The following is a 14187-nucleotide window of genomic DNA, read 5'->3' on the forward strand; positions in this document are numbered from 1 at the left end:
TTCTGACCTTGAGAGTTACACGACCGGACCGGGCCCTTATTTATTTGGACATCTTATACACACTCACAAATGACCATTAGGTGGTGTGTTTGATAAACAAGTTGATTGGGTTGCTTGTACGAATGCGTGTGGTTTTTCCCCTTCTTTTGCGATCCTCAAGGCTCCTTAGAAATGAGCCCAATTTAAATCAAGGACATGGAAAATAGCGCGAGCTGTCACTCGACACACGAAAAGGATACGCGCGCACACGCAAACGTTTCGTTTCATCGCTTACTAAGTTTGATTCAAATCAGACACATTTTTAAAGGCAAATCGTGTGTCGACTTCAGGATTCTTCCAAATTCTTTTCATTTTTAGCAACACTGTCATATGATATGACTAGATTTTGGTTACTACCGTATTTTCCGGACTATAAGGCGCACCGGACCATAAGGCGCACCATGAACGCATCATGTCAGATTTTTAATCCAAATCAAATCATTTCCCATTTTATCTTTTTTATTTCAACTTCAGACGCAACAAATGACTTTATCATCACAAAATAATGATCCGTAGTCTTTTTGATTCATGATTCATCGTCTTCAGCGGGCCACTTCTGATTTATTTTATGACACAATGCTTCGGGCCAGTTTAAATTTAGGAATTTGGTCCATATATAAGGCGCACCGGACTATAAGGCGCACTGTTGGCTTTTGAGAGAATTTTAGGTTTTTAGGTGCGCCTTATAGTCCGGAAAATACGGTAATTAAATTTAAAAATAGATGAACAAATAATTGATTGGATTTGGATTCCAAAGCTATTCAAGCCGATTTTTGGGAGTCTATATTTGATCCTATATTTATACAGGTTCTCACTTGGAAGTCATAACGGCCCTCCGCGACAAAAATTCGTTTTGACACCTTTGGTTTAAGATTTCAAGCGAGCACATTGAAGCAAATCCCAGATTATTTGCATACTGCCCCAACATTCACCCTAAAGTCTTGCGATGAAGTCACGGCAGCACTTCAGCCAAAAGTAACCAAACGGCAACATCTTCTTAAGAGACTCGTAAACTTTGATGTACTGTCTGTCTACTCCTGTCCTTCAATTTTCTCTCATTTCTCTTTTGGCCTCTAGGCGGATCTCTGGCAATCGGCTGAGGTATATTTCAGTCCACGCTCTCCAGGGTCTGCACAACCTTAAAGTTTTGTGAGTAATTTCTTCCTTTCCACACCAGTTTTATGACTTCTGACTTGTTGCCATACAGCTTGGCTGCTGCATCAAGGGCAGAGTCATTTGCTTGACTGCTACACACAGATCATTAAACGCACCATCACGATGTCATGAATTCCTGATTTTTTTTTTTTTAGAACTCACACACCTTCACAGGTGCACTGCAAAGAATCACGCCACCCACTGTGATTACGAGTGACAGCAAAAGCGGCCACCAAACTATTTCGAAGTACTACAAGGGGTAAATTAGAAAAACGTGCACAGCAGCTATAAAAACATACAATAGAGGCAGAATTGGGAGGGCAAAAGATAATAAAAGGCTTTTTTGTTTTGGTTTTTAGTGGGTGTTGGACAAAGCGAATCTCTGGAAATCAGCTGAGGTATATGTCAGGCCACGTTCACCAGGGTGTTCACAACCTTCAAAGTTGGGAGTCATTTTATGGTTTCGGGCTTGTTGGTTGGTGAATGGTGGGCTTGTTCTGATGATTACATTTTAAATGTCACTTACATAGATGTACCACCCAGCGTGATTCCAACAAGTGACCGAGATTTTGTGCCCTATTTTAATACGACAAGTCGTTAATTACAAAAACATGCACGGCTAGCTATTAAAAAGAAATGCGTCAGGGAATATTGGCATGGATATCTCTTAAAAATGTATTAAGGTGGGCTTCGTGCGTCTGGTCAGTATCAATGTACGGCTATTTGTTAGCTCGCAGCTAACGTGAGCCACGTTGCGCGCACTGTGATTCAAAATGACGATTTCAGCGAAATATGATCCTGCTTGTTGGAGATGATATTTAACATTTGACAACTGTTATAAGCTGCTTTTAAAAATGTAAAAATAAAAAATGGCAGCATCCCGGCCAGCGGAATATGATCCTGCTTGTTGGAGACTATATTTAACGTTTTATTGCTGCTTTTAAAAATGTAAAAATACAAAAAATTGTGGTTTCGAACCAAAAAAGTGTGAAGAGGAATATTCCAGTCTAGGGCAGTGACATTTTTACTGTTTTTTTTTTTTTTTTTGGTTCTCGTTACATGTTTCATTTGGTATTGGCGGTGCCCCTTTGCGGTAGCTCAGATAATTAATAAATTTCGCAATAGCACGGAAGTTTGTCTTTCAAGTCTGAGTAACCTATACCAAAAAGAGAAACAGAGAGCAGGAGAGGAAATAGAGTGTTCAATTGCTTGCCCCCCATTTCCTCTTTTCTTCGGAGAATGACATCAACAGCCCACCCAAGGAGCTTCTTCTCCTTTCCTCTACCTTCACTGACCGTTTTCCTATTTGGGTCAGATTCCAATCACGATGGAATTATTTGTGCCCTCATGTTTTGTTCATTTAACCATTTTTTTTTTCTTTTCAGGATGCTACAGAACAACCACATTGAGAAACTTCCCGATGATGCTCCGTGGGACCTACCAAACTTGCTTTCACTGTGAGTCCAACACACACAGCTCATTCTGCAGTCAATAAAAAATGCTACAATCCCCACCCACGCATATCTCAGCTATATATTAGCAGTTGCAGACTGTATTCTAATACGGGCTCAAGTGCCTCTGCATTGACTACAGAGCTGTCTGCATAAAGGCACTCGAAGGTAGCATCTGGAAACTATGAGGGGAAAGAGCAGACACTGCAGGCCAGGGAGAACATCTCCAATGAGCTGTGAAACAAGCTCATTTTCCATTAATTCCCGCACTTCCACTCTTCTGGCACCACCCGGCACTGGATCCCCCTGGCTAATGAGTGTTTGGTGACTTAATTGTCTCATCCGTACATATGTCAGCAAGGGGTGAGCGCATGTGGATCCCATGTGTAATTCTTCAACCTTACCTGTCCATCTTAATATTAAACCGAAGACAAACTCCACCTGCCTGCTTTCCATACGCTGAGACCCAGAGAAAACAAGGTTTTGGAATTTTCTTTTTACGCTACAAAATTCTTAGGGGTGGAAAGAAAAACAGTTACCGTAAATTCCGGACTATAAGCCGCGACTTTTTTCCAAAATCTTGAACCCTGCGGCTTATAGTCAGGTGCGGCTTATATAAGGATTTTTTTCGTGATGACTTGATCACTTTTATACACTTGAAGAAAAAAACAACAACAAAAATACTATTTTGAAACACTACTATGGCTGCTGCTTATTCTGGCTGTGTTGCTTGTGACTATTATGAGCTTTAGTAGGAATGCACGCTAGGTGACCTGCGTCAAAGGGCTCTAAACCCTTCGCCACAGGCAATGTTTAGAAAGACATGTTAAAGTATGTTATAAAAACTTTAAAAAGGCTTTCTGTGAACGGTCTTTCTTTGTAAAAAAACGCATGTGCACGTGCGGCTTATAGTCCGGTGCGGCTTATATAAGAAAAAAACTAAAATATCCCCCAATTTAAATTGGTGCGGCTTATAGTCCGGTGCGGCTTATAGTCCGGAATTTACGGTACATGTTTTTTTTTTTTTTTACAATGCATCTTTTTGAGAGAAGATAGGGACTCGCAAATATGAAAAAACTAGGACATAGGTATCAAACTCAAGGCTCGGGGGCCCAGATACGTCCCAACAAATTTTGCGTCATTATTAAAATGACAAATTGTCTTCACTTTGAAAAAAAAAAAGATAGACATATTGCTTGCAATTTTAATTACCATTACATTTAAAATATTCGAACACTTTTTACTAGTCTCTCAGTTCAAAACTAGTTCATCAGTTTGTTTCATAGCCAATACTGTATATAGAAGATGTTGACAATCATGATGACTCTCTGAGGGAAACTATTACTGAGACAAAAATGAGCTCGACACCCCAGGCCTAGAACTAAAACACGGACCAAAACCAAAAAAAAAAAAAAAAAATGAGTTGCTGTTCAACATTCACCTGCTTAAATGCTGCGCACAAATACACTTTGCTTATTCCCACATCTGTTGTCAAACATTTTAAAAATGGCCTTCAACGTGCAATCCGAGGGCGTCGAAAGTCAATTCTGCGTGTGTGGTCTTTGAACTCCCCCTAAGAGTCCCAAAAACAGACCTACACAATGAGCCCCCGCTACCTTGTCATTATAATAATGAAAAGGACAGCAAAGAAAGATGAAGGTGAAAGCAAAGCTTGCCGGCGCCTCTCGCTGACGAGAAACACGCGATTAAGTAGAAAGAAAAAAAATAAATATAGCATCACAGCACGGAACGCTTTCATCCAAAACAAATGATCATTTGATCTTCAACAAGAATTATCTTGTCTCCAAATAACTACAAACATTAGGAGAACCAAGTCCTCACATGTCAAAGGAAGTTGAAATTAAAAAAGGAAGATAATGACTAGATTGTGTTCATCAGTTGGCACCGCTGAATAGATTTGGTCTGGAGAATTCAGACAGATAAGTCGGCACAACTCCTGGATTGTGTAAGAGAATGTTCTCCTTCACTTTCCCAAACTTCAGACTTTGATGTCATAGACAGGAAATAGCTGCTGCTTTATTGCTTGCTGTGAAACATTCCGAGTTCTGACTAGACCTTTCGGAGACCTGGCATGTCCACACCGAGGAACAATTATTTGGCCCTGGAGAGTAGTCCAGAAAGTTGGAAGGTCTTCCGCAGCTTTCATCTGGCGGTTTGGGTCAAGGGCAAACACGGTCTACACGTGACGTCGAGGGACGATGTTAAGCACAAGAAATAGATATTAGAAATAACTTTCTTAGGAAGTAGACAATGAAAATGCCGTGATGTTGGTCTGCCGGGATATATATCTATATACAGTTGGCCCCTAGGGAGCAAAGCCCAGAGTTCAGAGTTCAGAGTTTGAGCTCAGATTTCACTTTGATCTCTCCGTTTGTTTGGTGAAGCCTCGGACGGGTGACGATGCACAGAGAAAGAAGTTTAGAAAATAATCGAGTGTGATCGGTGAGCTGACTGGTGGTTCTTGGATGTAGACATGTAACAAGATGGGGGTTTCAAAAAAAAAAAAAAAAGAGGGATTAGATTTAAAAACCAAGTGTGACTGGCTAAAAGTAGAATAGAAAGAGGACGTGGCCTTGGATTATTAACTCGGCCTAAAGTAGACCAGCGATCAGTGTGTATAGCATCCTGATTAATATTACGTTTGTGGAATGAGTTAAGAGGCAAAATTCATCTGTCGCTATCCATCTCAGGAGGCGACCATTTTGCCACTTGCCGTCGACTGAAAATGACATCACAGGTTACAACCAATCGCGGCTCAGCTGCAGAAAACTGGTGAGCTGTGATTGGTTGTGACCTGAGCAACTGTGATGTCATTTTCAGTCGCGAGCAAGAGGCAAAATGGCCGCCCCCGGAGATGAACCAAAACAGACAATGTTTACCTGTGGAATTTATATTCCACAAACGAAAGATTGATCAAAAATTTGTGTTTGGACTAGTTCAGCTTCGGGGAACATTACGAAATCAAATTTGGGGGTTGATTTACCCTCTATTACCTGTGACAGAGGGATTAATAATCAGCCAGTAGCATCTCTACAGGCTTGTACTGGTAAAGTGAAATACCAGTAGAGGATTAACCATAATTACTTGATAATAGAATAAAATATGTGTAATTACTTTCCTGGAAGGCCCAGTTTTGAATTCCACAACACATCTTCACAAGATTCATGTTCTAACCCTCCAGGCGTCTGGACGCCAACCTTCTGTCTGAAGTTCCCGCTGGCGCATTTCGAGGAGTGCGCTCTCTAAGACACCTGTGGCTGGATGATAATTCCCTGTCAGAAATCCCAGTAACGGCCTTGGCTGCTCTACCATCCCTTCAGGCCATGACCCTGGCCCTCAACCAGATCACGCATATTCCTGATGATGCATTTGCCAACCTCTCTGCACTTGTTGTTCTGTGAGTACAGAATGAATTACAGTGATCCCTCGCTACTTCGCGTTTCGTTTATCGACATCGCGGATATTTTTTCCAAATTAAAAACTGCATTTAAAAGTCAAAATAAAACTTTTAAATTGAGGAAACGTGTCTAACCTTTAGGACAATGTAGTATTGCTCCAAATGCTCGTTCACATTCCTTTAGAAGTCGGTTTCCGCGCGTTAGCACGATCGCAAATTAGCATCTTTCCGCTAACTCGTTAGCCTGCCCAGTACTTCTTGTTGGTGACCGTACTTATAAGTGCAATTTGTAAAAGAGACCCAAAATCCTCTCTAACAAATATTTTGTCCATTGCCCTAGGCATCTCCATAACAACCGAATCCAGATGATGGGAATGAGATGTTTCCAAGGTTTACATAGTCTGGAGACTCTGTGAGTATCTTCATAGATTCAAAGAGAAGACAAATGCTTGAACCTAAATAATATTTGGTGCAATCGTTTACCCTAATGATGCATTCTCCAGTCTCAACACTCCTGTGCAGGTTTAAAATTTAGAATAATACAACTGTAATCCGGAGACCATGATAAACCGCTTTGGACGCTGCCCCAAACAATCCCATGATAATTACATATGAGCAGGTGTCAAAACAAATCATGATGTGTCTACAGCAATAAAAATGCTTTATAATGGCCTCGGGAAAAAAATGATAAACTCTCTAAAGTCCACCCTGAGATCCATTGACTCTCATTTCCTTGCGTGTCTTGTAATAATGTCTCATGAGGTTGTTGTTGGAATAAAGATTGCTATTTTGTTAGCTTGGAGATCAATAGAGTCAACATTTTCCTCAATACAAAATGGAAGACAGAACCAGGTCTGGCAAGAAAGCATATTTAGAAGACTTCAATGTGGTATAATTAGTACAGAATGCAGAGTACATTTTTGCACGTTGTCATACAAGCAAGCCATTTCCGCCCCGCCCCCCCACACACACACACACAACCCCCACCCTGCCTTCCTGCCACCTGCATGTGAGAAATGTCAGTGATAGCAACAGTTGTTATGGTTCAGTGTTTCCTGGGAAACTAATGAGAGTCAGACCCAAATAATAAAGTAAGTGCTGCAAAGGTCGAGGGTCAAAGGCAAACTTCAAAACCCCTTCAGCCTTTCGGAGAACAAACGTACTGTATAAGTTCCCGTGCACTTCAATTTCAACTTGGAGTAAATGATGAGCTTTTAATAATTGATGTAACCGTGACAACATGATGTTTATCTGTCTTTCATAGGGATTTAAATTACAATGAACTCCAGGAGTTCCCCGTGGCCATCAGGACACTGAGTAAGCTTCAGGAGCTGTGCGTACACACACGTACACACACACGTACACACACACACACACACACACACACACACACACACACACACAAAATAACACCTGCCCAACATGACTATCATGGCTGAGTTATCCCCACTAATCCTGTTAAGTGAATTTAATGTGGCATTCGGATACAATCTCTCTCGCCCAAAGCAGGTGCTGGCTGCCCCCCCCCCCCCACACACACACACACACACACACTCACACTATGTCTTTACTGAAATTCAGCAGATGTTCCACAGTGCACACATGTGTCACAGACACATTCAGCATACGTGTCCATGTTCAAATATCTTGTAACCAGAAATGTTTTTCAGCTGTGCAACCATAAGGCAGGTGCTGCATGACTTGCTTCTCACACACACACTGCCCCCCCCCCCCCCCCTTCACCCAAGACAAACCAGAGCCATATTAATAGACTGCCTAACTATAAATTGCACACTGACTTTCATTTGCAGGGGCTTCCATAACAACAATATCAAAGCCATCCCCGAGAGGGCCTTTGTGGGAAACCCTCACCTCCAAACCATGTGAGAGCTTCACGCTTTTGTGACACTAAGAAAACTAAAAGGCCATTTTTATTCAACAGCTCCAACGACATTTCAAGGCCAATTAATCTGGTTTTTTTTGCAGCCATTTTTACGAGAATCCCATCCAGTTTGTGGGAAAATCCGCTTTCCAGTTCTTACCAAAGCTGCACACACTGTAAGTATGCGGTCAGTCGAAAAAAAAGCGTTTCGGTGAGTTCACCCAAACGCTATTTAAATCATGCTGCGTCCCGAGCAGCAAGAGCGGACATGTGTAATGGCCTACTGAATGATGTTGTGTTAGCCTATTGCTGCGCTGTGTCCTGATGTGGTGGGAGAGTGTGTGTTGTAAGAACATGTTAAACGGTGTGACTGATGATGTCCAGCGTGGCAGCCAAAAAGTGCCTGTATTGATGTTGGATGAAAAGTGTGATGGTTGAAACGAGCTGTTAAACAGAGTCTGGTGGACAAACATATGTGTGCATGAGTGAGAGTGAGCACGTTTTTTTTTTTCCCCTTCGCTGCAGTTCCCTGAATGGAGCCACCCTAATTCAAAACTTTCCTGACCTGAAAGGAACAACCAGCCTGGAGGTTTTGTGAGTGTCTCCCTTTGACTGTACTCACAAAAACAGTCCGGGTTAAAAATGGGACCAGGACAGGAAATTGGTCTGATTTTTAACCCAAATTATTTTATAAGACATCTGATAACTAAATTGGCACAATCGCTGAATTTGAAATATTAGCAACGGCATTTTCTGGTTTAGAAGATGACAGAATTAGTCCATTTTTGATACAGAAGAAAATCGGCTAAAGTTCAATTGTGACTCAATTATCAAATTGGGACGGAAGCCCCACTACAGACAAATAACTGAAAATAGCACCTAGTTGTGGAGAGCTTAACAAAAAATAATCGACAAAGTACCGTAATTTTCGGACTATAAGTCGCACCGGAGTATAAGTCGCACCAGCCATAAAATGCCCAAAAAGTAAAAAAAAACATATATGTATATAAGTCGCTCCTGAGTATAAGTCGCCCCCCCCCCACCCAAACTATGAAAAAAAACGCGACTTATAGTCCGAAAATTACGGTAATCGAAAATAATCGTTAGCCGTAGCTCTAAAATTGATTGTAACATGCAATCCGTGTGATTGGTACAAGCGGTGATCTCACTCATAGCTGATTGATATTGGAATAATCAGCCCAAAATTCAGATGAGAACACTGACTAAATTAGGCTCATTGTCATTTGTTTGTTTGAGAGGATTCTTTGTCTCACTGTAGGACACTGACTCAGGCGGGTCTCTCCACTCTCCCTTTGGATCTATGTGAACAGCTGCCTCGTCTCAGAGTGTTGTGAGTATGCGGACAAACAAAAGGGGGAGGGGCTTCACACGCATACACTAACATTATCGATTGCTGTAGGGAGCTGTCATCCAACCAAATCGAGCGCCTGCCAAGTTTTTACCACTGCTCTGCGCTACAAGAAATGTGAGTGATCAACAGCGCAATGGATATTTACAAAAAGTCACACTTCACCTCGATGCTTTGCAATTCTCCCAACAGAGGGCTTCGGCATAACCAAATCACCAGGTTAGAGTCCGGTACCTTCCAGCAGCTGGCCTCGCTAAAAACACTGTAAGTACCGTTTTTTCCCATGTATAATGCGCAAAATTTAACTAATTTATTGTCCTAAAATCTGGGGTGCGCATTATACATGGGCACAAAAAAAATTATATATATATATATTTTTTTTTTTTAAATCCGGATATGATACGGAGGCCGCCATTACAGATGCGCTTTCTTCTCTGCTGTTCACTTCAAACACACAATGCTCTCGTATCAGACTCGATCACCTGCTCGTTTGCTGTATGTCACAATGTACCCGACACAAATCCGAAACATTTCTTCGCTATCGAGTTTGCTAGCGCATGCGCAGTGATACTGACCGGCAGAATAACATCCGGTTGTTCCCAAAGATGATCTTTTTTCTGAAATAACGTTTACGGACTTAAGTAGGAGTCAAAATTCATATTAGGTTTAATTTTGAATTGGATCTTGCAGGATTGTCAACTGTCATTAGACGGCCACTAGGAGAGTCGACATTCTTGTGAAGCAGTTTAATCTCGATAGGACTTTCAAATAATATTTGCAAAATTTAAAAAAGTGTTCTCGTTTGACAGGCAGACAACTAGATAGTGTAGATCCAATCAGGGAATGGAAAGCTTCAATGAGAAAACTATGTACTCATGTGCAGCTCTACTGACATCTATTGGTCACAGACATATTGAAAACATAATTACCCATGTTTTTTTGTCAGGGATTTGAGCTGGAACAAGATCGACTGGATTCATGAAGATGCCTTTGCCTCTTTACATTCTTTAGTCAAATTGTAAGTGACTCCCATTTTTTTCCTTATGTATTTGCTAGCATGGTATTGACCTGACATCCAATCCCTTGTTTCTTGGTTTCTATCCTCTTCCTAGGGACCTGAGTGAAAACAGACTCAGCTCAGTGCCGTCTACAGGACTGGCAGGTCTCACCCATCTTAAGCTCAGAGGAAACATCAAATTATACCATTCCTTCAGCCCTGATCACTTCCCTCGTATGAGGTAACATCTCAAATAGTTTCTCATGGTCCAAACATACCGAGCGACCCTGAACACAATCGCGCTGATTCGGCGTCATTTTAACTTGGTTGTGTGTTCCAGGGTGATTGAGATGCCGTATGCCTACCAGTGCTGCGTCTACGGTTCTTGTGATGCCTACAAGACCATCAGCCAATGGGACACTGACGATGACCTTCACAAGAGAACCGCTGCAATTTATCCACACCAACCTGACACACATTGTAAGGAAGGAAATGGGATCTTTGACGTCTAGATCCGTCAACGGTAGTGAAAGAGTTTTGAAAAATTCTAATCGTTGATCCCAATGATTCCAGATGACCCTGACCTCGAGGAATTCCAGCTAGAAATAGAGGAGTCCAAACTTCAGGCCAGTGTCCAGTGCACTCCCACACCAGGTCTGAATTTACATCAATTGGAGAACACCGTTAAACTCTGCCAGCTGTGATGGACTGATGGATAGATTTCGATCCAACGCGGATCTTTTTTTGCTTTGGCAGGTCCTTTCCGTCCCTGCGACTCTCTGATGGGAAGCTGGTTGGTTCGTGTCGGCTTATGGACCATCTCCCTGGTGTCTCTGCTGGGGAACTCACTGCTGCTCCTTTCGCTCTTCAACTCGCCCTGCTCCCTGTCTCCACTCCGATTCACCGTGGCCTGCATGGGTGCCGCTAATCTTCTGACGGGTGTTTGCACGAGCACATTGGCTCTCGTAGACGCTTTAACAATGGGAGACTTCAGTCAACACGGCGCCCCCTGGCAAGGAGGACTCGGATGTCAGGTGACGGGATGGGCATGGGTGCTCGCTTCCGAGGCAAGCGTGTTGCTGCTGACGCTGGCGGCTGTGCAATGCGGCGCTAGCGTGACATGCGTCCGCAGCTTCGGGAAAGCGCCGTCACTGAGAAGCGTGCGGATATCGGCACTTGTATGTTTGACTCTGTCGCTCGTCCTGGCTTGTTTGCCCTCGTTTGGAATCGGGGAGTACGGATCGTCGCCTTTCTGTCTACCGACGCCTTTACCGCCTTCTGCCTCCCAGCAAGGATCGTCTTTAATCTTTCCTTTGGTGCTAATCATGATGAACACCCTGTGCCTACTCGTAGTAACTTGTTCATACATCCGTCTTTACTGGGAATTACTTCGAGGAGACTGCGAAGGCCTGTGGGACTGCGCTATGATCAAACACGTGGCCTGGCTGATCTTCACAAACGGCCTCCTTTATGTGCCGGTAGCTTTCTTCTCCATCTGCTCGCTCCTGGGGCTCTTCTCTCTCGGAGAGGAGGTGCTCAAATCAATCATTTTGCTTCTTCAGCCTCTACCCGCCTGCCTGAATCCACTACTGTTCCTCCTTTTCACCCGACACCACTCCCGGTATTTTTTCTGGTATGGCCCAAAAGCGCCTCTTCAACTTCGCCGCGACCGTACCGTAGACTCGCTGGTTTCCGTGGAAACGGAAAAGAGCTCCTGCTCGGAAACGTCGACACAGCTTTCTCTCGCGGATATCGACAGCCTGTGCGGCGGGGACCCGATCGGATCGTCCCAGTGCTCCTCTACCTCCTCGGTTCCTCCGATCTCTTGCCAGACACCTACTGTCAGAGCTGAAGAGCGACTGGGAGAACAAGGCAGCCTTGACAACAAAGCACGTCTGAAGACTTTGAATCGCAACAACTGCCCGATGCATCGCTCAACCATAACGGACTCTGTTGCTCCGAATCCGTAAACGGGTCTGAGATTACGGACATTCGCAGGTCATCATGAACAGTGGCAGTCAAAACTAATCCTGGGCCCAAGTCGACAAAGAACCGCTCAATGATACCGCATGGAACAAATGAGTCTTATTGAGAAGCGGTCGAGTGCCTCTAAAAAGGGAAAGTTCCCGCCGCAATAAGGAATTAAAATGCCATTATACAAAGAAAAAGGACCATTTTAGAATCTATTCAGTGGACAGAGCTCATGTACCGTAATTTTCGGACTATAAGTTCGCACCGGAGTATAAGTCGCACCAGCCATAAAATGCCCAAAAAAGTGACGAAAAAAAACATATATATGTATATAAGTCGCTCCTGAGTATAAGTCGCCCCCCCACCCAAACTATGAAAAAAAAAACGCGACTTATAGTCCGGAAATTACGGTAAAAGCTGAAAGTAAAACACCTTGGGGCTGGACTTTAAATACACCAAGGACAGAGTTTTATGTATAAATGTTATATCGAAATGTGATTTTTCACGTGTGGCTTCAAAGTTACACATTGCTTGGTTACGATGAACTATTTGTGTCTATTCCTACTTTCTGTTGACATGAATCCTTTCATTGTCAAGCTTGTCAGGTGATTAACCAGAATAAGCAAACAAATTCAAATGCGTGTAAGAAATTCTTATTGTTCTGTCTTAAACATGAAATAGAAACTTTGAGTGCGATTATCTGGAGACTTAAGGGTGGGTAGACCAACAGCGTGTACAGTTTATGTAATGTAACTACCTCCGACTTAGGATGTCATTGACTAGGAATGCAAAGATAGCAGTATTGGGTGACAGACATTCTGGTACACTGTCGACCTTTGATAAAAATTTTGATTTTTAGGTGCGCCTTATAGGGCGGAAAATACGGTACTTGGTCTGAAAAGAAGTGCTATCAGTGCATTCCTAGTATCGACTAACTACCGCTTTTAAATGTTTCTTTTTTTTTTCCTATGATAAAACACCAAATATATGATTCTATATTTTAAGAGTCCTGTTTGTTTAAAACAAAACATCGTTGCTATATAGGTTGTACATACTATTGTATACAAGTTAGGTCTGAATAAAATGATCCTTTTATTCTGTACAGCAATGACTCTTTCTTCACTACTATTTAACACGCAATCGCCACAGTTAACGATTACCGTAAATTCCGGACTATAAGCCGCACCGGACTATAAGCCGCACCAGCTAAAATTGGGGAATATTTTAGTTTTTTTCTTATATAAGCCGCACCGGACTATAAGCCGCACGTGCACACGCGTTTTTTTTTTTTTTACAAAGATCGTTCACAAAAAGCCTTTTTAAAGTTTTAATAACATACTTTAACATGTCTTTCTAAACATTGCCTTTGACGAAGGGTTTAGAGCCCTTTGACGCAGGTCACCTAGCGTGCATTCCTACTAAAGCTCATAATAATCACAAGCAACACAGCCAGAATAAGCAGCAGCCGTAGTAGTGTTTCAAAATAGTATTTTTGTTGTTGTTTTTTTCTTCAAGATACCGCAGTGTATAAAAGTGATCAAGTCATCACAAAAATCACCAAAAAAATCCTTATATAAGCCGCACCTGACTATAAGCCGCAGGGTTCAAAATTTTGGAAAAAAGTCGCGGCTTATAGTCCGGAATTTACGGTAGTCATCTTTATTAAAACACAAATATCATATAAATATGTATATACATCTCAAGTGACAAAAGGAACAATTAAATCCATACAAATATTCCGAAAGGTGTGCAAAAGAAAAATGGTTGAAACTATACGACTGTTCTCTTTGCCATTTCGTCCTGCTCCGCACCCGAAGACGCTCTTTTGCGTGACGGGGCATTCCGATTTGCTACGTTGTCTTTGTGGCTGCGCTCCAAAATTCCCTAAACACATACAGAGCTACA

The 14187-nt window shown here is 42.4% G+C and overlaps 2 protein-coding genes across 6 annotated transcripts in view; one reads left to right on the forward strand and one right to left on the reverse strand.

Annotated features, from left to right (window-relative positions):
* Nucleotides 1–13384, forward strand: part of LOC133145735 (leucine-rich repeat-containing G-protein coupled receptor 6) — a 28308-nt gene extending 14924 nt beyond the window's left edge. Inside the window, exons 3-18 of one of the 2 annotated variants that reach the window (XM_061269416.1) lie at nucleotides 1117–1188; nucleotides 2580–2651; nucleotides 5848–6063; nucleotides 6404–6475; nucleotides 7328–7396; nucleotides 7875–7946; nucleotides 8050–8121; nucleotides 8471–8539; nucleotides 9225–9296; nucleotides 9366–9431; nucleotides 9507–9578; nucleotides 10261–10332; nucleotides 10427–10552; nucleotides 10652–10791; nucleotides 10885–10965; nucleotides 11068–13384. In XM_061269416.1, coding sequence (XP_061125400.1) covers nucleotides 1117–1188; nucleotides 2580–2651; nucleotides 5848–6063; nucleotides 6404–6475; nucleotides 7328–7396; nucleotides 7875–7946; nucleotides 8050–8121; nucleotides 8471–8539; nucleotides 9225–9296; nucleotides 9366–9431; nucleotides 9507–9578; nucleotides 10261–10332; nucleotides 10427–10552; nucleotides 10652–10791; nucleotides 10885–10965; nucleotides 11068–12281 — 2557 coding nt within the window. In that variant the 3' untranslated portion in view covers nucleotides 12282–13384. Of the gene's footprint in view, nucleotides 1–1116; nucleotides 1189–2317; nucleotides 2505–2579; nucleotides 2652–5847; nucleotides 6064–6403; nucleotides 6476–7327; nucleotides 7397–7874; nucleotides 7947–8049; nucleotides 8122–8470; nucleotides 8540–9224; nucleotides 9297–9365; nucleotides 9432–9506; nucleotides 9579–10260; nucleotides 10333–10426; nucleotides 10553–10651; nucleotides 10792–10884; nucleotides 10966–11067 lie in introns of those variants that run through there. The other variant, XM_061269417.1, reaches the window with a different exon arrangement.
* ube2t (ubiquitin-conjugating enzyme E2T (putative)) overlaps nucleotides 1–14187 on the reverse strand; it is a 33113-nt gene that overhangs the window by 17303 nt on the left and 1623 nt on the right. The window contains exon 7 of one of the 4 annotated variants that reach the window (XM_061269418.1): nucleotides 13926–14166. The exons of the other annotated variants lie outside the window; for them this stretch is intronic. Within the exon in view, the coding sequence (XP_061125402.1) occupies nucleotides 14053–14166 (114 nt within the window). The 3' untranslated portion in view covers nucleotides 13926–14052. Of the gene's footprint in view, nucleotides 1–13925; nucleotides 14167–14187 lie in introns of those variants that run through there. 4 annotated transcript variants of the gene reach the window in all.

The sequence above is a fragment of the Syngnathus typhle genome, linkage group LG2 (assembly GCF_033458585.1).
Source record: "Syngnathus typhle isolate RoL2023-S1 ecotype Sweden linkage group LG2, RoL_Styp_1.0, whole genome shotgun sequence".
In the NCBI taxonomy this organism is placed as follows: domain Eukaryota; kingdom Metazoa; phylum Chordata; class Actinopteri; order Syngnathiformes; family Syngnathidae; genus Syngnathus; species Syngnathus typhle.